Here is a 9,108-nt window from a genome sequence, read left to right as displayed (position 1 = left end):
TGGGTTGGTCTTTTAATTTTGGCACCGTAGTCGGGCCATGAGTGATTGGATGATGTAATGCTATTTATGTACTTTGTTTGACGTGGCGAGTGTAAGCCAACTATGTACCTTCCCCTTTTATTATCTATATTACATGGGATGTTGTGAAGATTGCCTTACTTGCGACATTGCTTTCAATGCAGTTATGCCTCTAAGTCGTGCTTCGACACGTAAGAGATATAGCCGTATCGAGGGCGTTACAATTATCGAGGATTATGGTGGAGGGGGGCACCGCACACGGCTAAGAGAACGATCATGAAGATCAACTTGTGTGTCTAGGGGTGCCCCCTGCCCCCGTATATAAAGGAGCAAGGGGAGGAGGCCGTCCGGCCCTAGGGCGCGCCAAGGAGGAGGAGTCCTCCTCCTAGTAGGAGTAGGACTCCCCTCTTTCCTACTCCTACTAGGAGGGGGAAAGGAAGGGGAAGAGGGAGAAGGAAAGGGGGGGTCGCCCCCCCTCTCCTAGTCCAATTTGGACCAGAGGGGGAGGGGGCGCGCGGCCCACCCTGGCCGCCCCTCTCTCTCTCCACTAGGGCCCATAAGGCCCATTACTTCTCCCGGGGGGGGTTCCGGTAACCCTCCGGCACTCCGGTTTTCTCCGAAATCACCCGGAACACTTCCGGTGTCCGAATATAGCCGTCCAATATATCAATCTTTATGTCTCGACCATTTCGAGACTCCTCGTCATGTCCGTGATCACATCCAGGACTCCGAACTAACTTCGGTACATCAAAACTCATAAACTCATAATATAACTGTCATCGAAACCTTAAGCGTGCGGACCCTACGGGTTCGAGAACAATGTAGACATGACCGAGACACGTCTCCGGTAAATAACCAATAGCGGAACCTGGATGCTCATATTGGCTCCCACATATTCTACGAAGATCTTTATTGGTCAGACCGCATAACAACATACGTTGTTCCCTTTGTCATCGGTATGTTACTTGCCCGAGATTCGATCGTCGGTATCTCAATACCTACTTCAATCTCGTTACCGACAAGTCTCTTTACTCGTTTCGTAATACATAATCTCGCAACTAACTTATTAGTTGCAATGCTTGCAAGGCTTATGTGATGTGCATACCGAGAGGGCCTAGAGATACCTCTCCGACAATCGGAGTGACAAATCCTAATCTCGAAATATGCCAACCCAACATTTACCTTTGGAGACACCTGTAGAGCTCCTTTATAATCACCCAGTTACATTGTGACGTTTGGTAGCACACAAAGTGTTCCTCCGGCAAACGGGAGTTGCATAATCTCATAGTCATAGGAACATGTATAAGTCATGAAGAAAGCAATAGCAACATACTAAATGATCGGGTGCTAAGCTAATGGAATGGGTCATGTCAATCACATCATTCTTCTAATGATGTGATCCCGTTAATCAAATAACAACTCTTTTGTTCATGGTTAGGAAACATAACCATCTTCGATTAACGAGCTAGTCAAGTAGAGGCATACTAGTGACACTCTGTTTGTCTATGTATTCACACATGTATTATGTTTCCGGTTAATACAATTCTAGCATGAATAATAAACATTTATCATGATATAAGGAAATAAATAATAACTTTATTATTGCCTCTAGGGCATATTTCCTTCGGTGACGGGCCGCTAAACCTACACAAATCTCGAGGAAAATGGAGCTCGGAGGTCGAGCTTCGAGAGGAGAAAGCTTAACTAGTGTGGCTTGGGCATTTCATCGAACACCTCATGTGCATAGGAGGTGAGCTAGAGCACCACAAAGCTCTCCCTTCGCCGACCAGAAAAAACAGAGCACCGTGGAGTGCTCTGCTCGCGGGCGAGGGGGCATATATAGGCAACTCATTGGTCCCGGTTCGTGGCTGGAACCGGGACTAAAGGCCCCCCTTCCGTCCCGGTTCTAGGCACGAACCGGGACCAATGGCTGTGGGCCAGGAGCGATGTCCATTGGTCCCGGTTCGTTCCTAGAAACGAGACAAATGGGTCCACATGAACCGGGACAAATGCCTCCCGAGGCCCGGCCGGCCCCGTGGGTGCACAAACCGGGACGAAAGCCCCCATGGGTCCCGGTTCGTGACAGAACCGGGACTAATGGGCTGGCCAGGTCCCAACCAAAGCCCTGTTTTCTACTAGTGGCAGATCAACCGATAACATTTGTTCCTTTAGCTTCTCAGAGCGGTTTTGGGAAGCTCTATGGACCTTTTTTAGAAGCTTCCACGTGCCTTTTTATTTGTTTCGTAAAACCTCGAGAACAAAATTTTAACACACCTCAAACATTTTTATAATACGCCGGTGAAAAGTTTTTAAAATTAAACAAAGTAATTTTCCATATATATATATATATTATAGCATTATCAAAATTTAAATATAAGTAATGAAGAGATTTAGAAAATCCTCACACTGGAAAAAGAAAACAAAAAGCATGTAGCGTGGGTTGACCTACTAGAGGCTGCCATTGAGGCAAGCGGCACGCCCGTCTCGCAAGAGTAGTGACATACATCCATAGGCTCGTCAACACGTACGTCCGGTCGTTCCATTGAGCTATCCTATTGTCTATCTTGAAATTGTTGGCTAACCTTAGAAGACATTTTGACATACTCGGGTGGAAACTACGATCGAAAGGATAATGAGGATAATGGGACATCTTGACGAGACTACAATGCACTGCTTACCAACCTTTCTATATGGGGGGGGGGGGGGGGTTATAAGTCCAGAAGAGAAATATGGCTGGAAAGAAGATGGCGGGAACATGAGGGTTGGTGGGAAGAAGATGGCGGGAACAGAAGGATGGCGGGAACATAAGAGTTGGCGGGTAAGACGATGGCAGGAAAGAAGATGAAGGGAAAGGCAGGTTTGGCGGGAAAAGGTTCCCTGGAACACGGTTATGTTCCAATCATTTTCAGAGAGGATGACTAGAGCTAATCATCTTCAGGGAGGGCGACTGGAAGCCCTTGTTCAGCCGACTGCCCAGTCATCTTCAGGGAGGACGACTCGACACTAACCAGTAAGACGATTAGTTCCAGTCGTCTTTCCCAAAGAAGACGCCGTATTATTTGTGGAATATATCTAAACCGTGTATTATTTTTGTAAATTAATAAAAAATGTATTATTTTAGAAAAAATAGCTAATTTATTATGCTCCCTAATCTTGGACCTCTCCCATTCAAATGGGGTATTTAATTTGGAATTTGTTTCACCATTTTGACAGGGTCAATGAATTATTAAATCAATCGACAACAACCAGCCTATAAAAACATACAGTCCGTGCATCCTCTCACCACCTAGAAAAAAACACCAATATGTGATATTGTAACACCAATATAATATATGCATCCATCAACCTAAAAAATGTCCCCACATAAATATGGATTGATTAGCACAGAAATACAACAATATAAATAAAAAGAAAACACACTTCATCATACCCCCCACTCACCAAACCAAATACTCCTCGGTTTCAAAATATAAGGCGTGTTAGTTTCTTAAAATAGTCAAATTTATTAAACACTAACCAAGTTCAGAGCCGAAAACATCAACATCCGCAATATTAAATAAATAACATACGAAAAATCATTTCACGACGAATCTAACAATACCGATTGGTATTATGAATATTGATACATTTATTTACAAAATTGGTCAAACTAAAACAGGTTTGACTTTTCAAAGACTACACCTTATATTCTGAAACACATGGAGTAGAAAATTTATGAAAATCCAACAACATCAACGACGCAGCAAAGCTCGTCCAATCCTTCTAGATGAAGATGATGCCCAAGTGCATGCCAAATTTGGCGGCCTTTTCTCTTGGAGGTCCTCACAGGTATAGGGTGTGCATGTGCATGTGCATGTGGATGAGTGTACGTGTGTGTATGTGAGCGCTTGCATTTGTACTGTATTTCTAAAAAAATTATAAAGGTTTGCTCACACAAACACATGGTGCAACTGCAAGTGCAAATAAGTATCTAACAACACAACTAACTAACTAGAAAAATGTTGCTTTGAAAATACTAAATCGATGCAATCATGAAATTTGGACCTTTTTCGCAACATCACAACTCGAGGACTAACCTAAGTCGACCAATTTCTCTCGTTTGACAACCAAATGACATAAGAAACATACGATAACTATTTCGTAAGTAATAGTCCATGAAACGTTGATAGCACAAGTTAAATATAATGGAATTTGGTCTAGAATATGACGCTCAACAAAAATTCCAATCTGGTGAGCTTTATACAAAGAAAGCATTACTCCCTTCATTCCTTTATGTAAGAGTATATGGTAGTAAAAATAGATACAAAGCCTAGTATATCAGATGACCAGAGCAACTGGACTTTGTCTTCTGAAGACGTTGGTGAGCTCTCCAATACTTGGACACATTGTTGTATGTTGGTTCTTTCAGACCACCCTTCGTTTTGACCCTAGATATTTGCCACTACAAGAAGCCAAGCATGGGCTGGCTTGTTAGGAGCCGCTGTGGATGTGGAATACAGAAGCCAACCAAGGCCAGCGCCAGGACGCAAACCGAGGGCAAAACCGCATGGCGTACTCGCGAGGCACGTCGCTTCATGTTGCGTGATATTGGAGTCCTGCCTCGCTGCATCCATACGACCTGCTTGCGAACCTGACAAGTATCAAGATATGTGATATTGTAAATTGTAAAAAGAATGTTGTAAACTTCAAAGCACAATAAGGCCAGATTGAGCTATTTTAACATGATCCAAAATAGATATGGGTCATCTAACGTCTAATATTACTCTTACCTCTTGGAGGTAAAACGATTTCTATGATGGTGTAGGGCTAATATGAACATCCTATATTGCAAACCAGGAAACAAACTATATATCGCTAATAAAATCTAGCATCAAATAAGGGAAGATATAGCAATATCAATTAATGCTCTCTCTATCTTCCATATTTGGTTGTGTATAACAATTTTCAATGTTGGCATGTAAAATATATACCAGTAGGAATAAAGATTGTTGGTATAAAATAGTTAACAAATATATGTTGTAGAAACACTTGAGTAATTTAGAGCAAGAGAATGGCATTAATACACATATAAGAGTATGTGTGTTTTTGTAAGTAAATAAATATATTATCAATCTATTACCAAAAATTTTAGATAGGCGTACTAATTCTGAAAATATAGCCATAAAATATTTATATTTGAACAATTTTGTAGTACACGGAATAAGTACAAGAATATAAATATAAGATATTCAACTTGAAGTATCTCTATAATGCACATACATTTACCTTCTAAAACTGTAGGACGTGATAAGGAGCATTGGAATCATATTTCAACTTATAATATATATGCACACATAGAATAATATTTTATTTTCAAGCATGTAGTAGCATATATATATATATATATATATATATAATGAGAAACATTTGCCCACTGCGATTATGTTCCAGTAAGTTCTAACATAAATTTATTTAAAGACAATTCTACCATAAATTACACGTACCCCTATTGACGACGGCAGATTCTGTTTCAAAATATCCACCATCACCCCCGGATAGCGTGTCATGAGGTGCTTGAATCCATTGGTCTCCTTCATGGCGTCGAGCACATCCTGCGACGACACAAATGCGATGCAAGCATTTTTGAGAAGGACGCGGTCATACCACTCTGCCAAAGTTAGGGCGGTTGCCACTGTTTGCTCGTTTATGTTTTGGCATAGTTTCCCTTCGCACATCGTCGCTAGCCTGTCCAGGCCATATCGAACTCCGACAACAAACAAATGTTGCAGCGTCGCGTTTTTCTCAAGATCACAACCATGTGGGAGCGTATCCGTGTACATGAAATAAAGAAGCGCCTCAAAGATGACGGGGTCCATGTCATCAACCTTGACGGGTTTTGTAGGGTCCTCCTTTGTCGGGTCCAAAAGCTCTGCCCTGAAGGCCGGTGATCGTGCCGCCAGCACGTGTCTATGAGCACGGAACGATTTGTCACCCACGATGAACGTTACATCCACGCCTTCCTGGTCCTTCAACATCCTTGCAAAATCCTCTTGCAGATTCGACGGCGGGGCCGGGATGGCCAAAGTGTCATGCTTCCTCATGACAGTCAAAACACACCTGATCGTTACACAGTCCTCGTTGTCGGATAGCAGCCGTCGCAGCTTGGACTTCTGGACAAAGTGCTCGAAGCCCCAAAAAATACCTGCGGACTGGAAGGTATGTTCTATGCTCCGTTGCACAAACACTTGGCCATCCTTGCCCAATAAACTCAGGGTGTAGTTGGTCTGCAACCCTAGTTCTCCATTGCATAGACGCAGATAAGCGGAGGCGTGGGCGCCACCGCCCGCCTTCCACCCGTCGGGGTAGAACGTGATGTCCCACTCGCAGCCGCCGACGAAGAATGTGCTCGACGAGACAAAGTTGCCGGCGCCCATGCCGTCTAGCAGCGAGAAGCCCGTCACCTCAAAATTGTGCGCCGCGGTGTCGCCCTCCGTAAAACTCGTTGACCACGTCTCGGGCACATCCTGCTTCACCGAAGAAGACGCAGAACCGATGGTGTTTCCCATCGGAATAGGTAGGAGATCGGGCGAAGGGCGACGGGCTGGTGCTGCAGGTTCGTGACATACGCGTCGCTTATGTATATATTATGCCAAAAGTGTTCAGAGTTCACGTCGCGTACGCACGGACATATAGATGGAATATAATCCTCCAAAAAAGAGGGTTTCCTGATATTTACCCTGGTGCAATTCTGTAAGGACAGAGTTCACGTACCGTACGAGAGCGGCTGGTGTTGGAAGGCACCGGCAGGCGGCAGTGCCGTCAGCAACCGGGTCTCGCAATGATTTTTTTTTTTTTTGCGAAATCTCGCAATCAAAATTTTTGCCACGGATCAGGCCCTCGATTGCGTTTGCTTAGCTCTGGATTAGATGGGCCAGGCGGCCAGCAATTTTGTTTCGAAAAGAAAACTTGGCAAAAAAAATTATCTCTTTTTTTTGTATACAAGGGTCGAATTGCCCTTGCTTAATGCATATACCTGCCGTTCAACAAAAATATTTTTCCTAAGAAAAGACACCCAAATCATCTTAATAAATCTGATAATATCAAGGAACATAGAGTACGACGGAGACAGAAAAGACACAAACAATCAACAACAACAAAAAATCATGCTGGCCGTCTTATTCCTACGGCTGCTAAAAGGGCGCTCCGCCGGCTCCGCTCCGCGGAGAGTGGCCGAACAGGCGCTTATTACAAAGATATTCCACCTGTTTCTTTTTATCTTGTATGTAAGATTTGCCTTAAGTCAAACTTTACAATGTTTGATCAAATTTATACTAAAAATATCATCATCTACAATACTAAAGATCTACAATATGAATTCCACAAGGCACCTAATGATATTAATTCGAGTGTCGAGGCACCCTTCCAGCCCAGTCATACTCATCATACATCGGAGCTGAGCGTATACAAATTTCGTACAGGACTGTATGAGCGGAGCCCGAGGAGCCAAGCACGGCTTGCCTCGTTCCCATCCTATGTAAAACAACGGCCGTTGTGCATGTAAAAATAGAGGCCAACAAAGGGGGTCAGCGCCAGGACGCAGACGGAGGGCAAAACTGCACGGCGAACTCGCGAGGACCACAGCTTCATGTTGCGTGATCTGGGGATCCTACCCGGCTGGCTCCGTGCAGCCTGATTGCAAACCCAAAGACAGGAAACAAGGTATGCAAAGTTGTAATAAACTGTAAAAAGAAATTGAAAACTGTGTAAAGCACAATGAGGTCAGGTTGAGAAAACTATCTAGGCATCTACTCTAATCATACGCCCTTGGGGTACCAGTATCAGCGCATGAAAACAGAACAGATATATATGCTATGCTAATTCAGCCCAAAGTCCAAAGTCCAAACCATGTTGTCCAGATGAAAATAACCCGGCAAACGATGATGTATATGGCTGTTTTTAGAATTCATAGTGCAAACCATCTTGGGAGAGGCTCAGAAAATAAAAACAGATACTGAATGCGACAATCTTTTGTTATGAAAGAAATTTATTCAGAGAAAATTCTAGCATAAATTACGCATACCCCCGGTGAAGACAGCTTCTGTTTTAAGATATCCACCAGGGCCCATGGACAGCTTCTCATGAGGTGCTTGAATCCATCGGTTTCCTTGACGACATCGAGCACATCCTGCGACGACACAAATGTGATGCAAGCATTTTTCAGTCGCACGCGATCATGCTGCTCTGCTAAAGTTAGGGTGGTCGCAACTGTTTGCTCGTCTATGTTTTGGCATAGCTTCCCTTCGCAAATCGTCACCAGCCTGTCCAGTCCATATCAATCTCCGACAGCCAACAAACACCACAATATCCCGGTTTTCTCAAGATCGCTACCATGTGGGAGTGTATCAGTGTACATGAAATGAAGAAGTGCCTCGAAGATGTCGGACGTCATGTCATGAACATTGACGGGTTTTGTAGGGTCCTCCTTTGTCATTGGGTCCAAAAGCTCTGCCTTGAAGGCCGGCGGCCATGCCGCCAGAATGTGTTGATGAGCACGGAACAATTTCTCACCCACGACGAACGCTACATCCACGCCGTCCTCGTCCTTCAACATCCTTCCAAAATCTTCGTGCAGATTTGACGGTGGGGTTAGGATGGTGAAGGCGCGCACCTCTTCGGTGCGATGCTTCCTCTTGACAGTCAAAACACACCTGATCGTCACACAGTCGCCGTTGCGGGATACCAACCGTTGCAGCTTGGACTTCTTGACGAAGCGCTCATAGCCCCAAAAGGTACCTGTGGATTTGAAGACATGCTCTAGGCTACACTTGCTCAAACACTTGGCCGTCCTTGCCCAATAAACTCAGGGTGTAGCTGGTCTGCAACCCTGGCAGTCCGTGAAGCCAGTCCGTACTAGAATGCCGTAAGTGTAGCATTTTTGGCAACCCTGGTTCTCCTTTGCACAGACGCAAGAAGGCCCAGGCGTGGGCACCTCCGTCCACCTTCCACCCATCTGGGTAGAAGGTGATGTCCCAGTCGCAGTCGCCGACTTTGAACGTGCTCGACGAGACCAAGTTGCCGGCGCCCACGCCGTCGAGCAGAGAGAAGCCCGTG

General features: G+C 44.5%; 1 protein-coding gene and 1 pseudogene across 1 annotated transcript; both read right to left on the bottom strand.

Annotated features, from left to right (window-relative positions):
* Positions 1-5,158: 5,158 nt before the first annotated feature.
* Positions 5,159-7,078, bottom strand: LOC125537944 (BTB/POZ and MATH domain-containing protein 2-like). Its single transcript, XM_048701259.1, has 3 exons — positions 7,031-7,078; positions 5,502-6,521; positions 5,159-5,164 (listed from the first exon to the last, which is right to left on the bottom strand). The coding sequence occupies exons 1-3, from the start codon at positions 7,076-7,078 to the stop codon at positions 5,159-5,161; spliced, it is 1,074 nt and encodes a 357-aa protein (XP_048557216.1).
* A 963-nt stretch (positions 7,079-8,041) lies between these two features.
* LOC125537943 lies at positions 8,042-9,107 on the bottom strand (annotated as a pseudogene).
* Between the last annotated feature and the right edge of the window lies 1 nt (position 9,108).

The sequence above is a fragment of the Triticum urartu genome, chromosome 2, assembly GCF_003073215.2.
Source record: "Triticum urartu cultivar G1812 chromosome 2, Tu2.1, whole genome shotgun sequence".
Lineage (NCBI taxonomy): Eukaryota > Viridiplantae > Streptophyta > Magnoliopsida > Poales > Poaceae > Triticum > Triticum urartu.
The sequence above is the reverse complement of the archived record's forward strand: the minus strand, read 5'-3'. Positions and strand labels throughout refer to the sequence as shown.

Bases quoted from the DNA above. Each gene is read 5' to 3' on its own strand.
- LOC125537944 (XM_048701259.1), bottom strand. From the start codon at position 7,078: ATGATTTGGGTGTCTTTTCTTAGGAAAAATATTTTTGTTGAACGGCAG. The intron at 6,522-7,030 runs GTATATGCATTA...TCGGTGAAGCAG, and splicing joins ATATTTTTGTTGAACGGCAG to GATGTGCCCGAGACGTGGTC.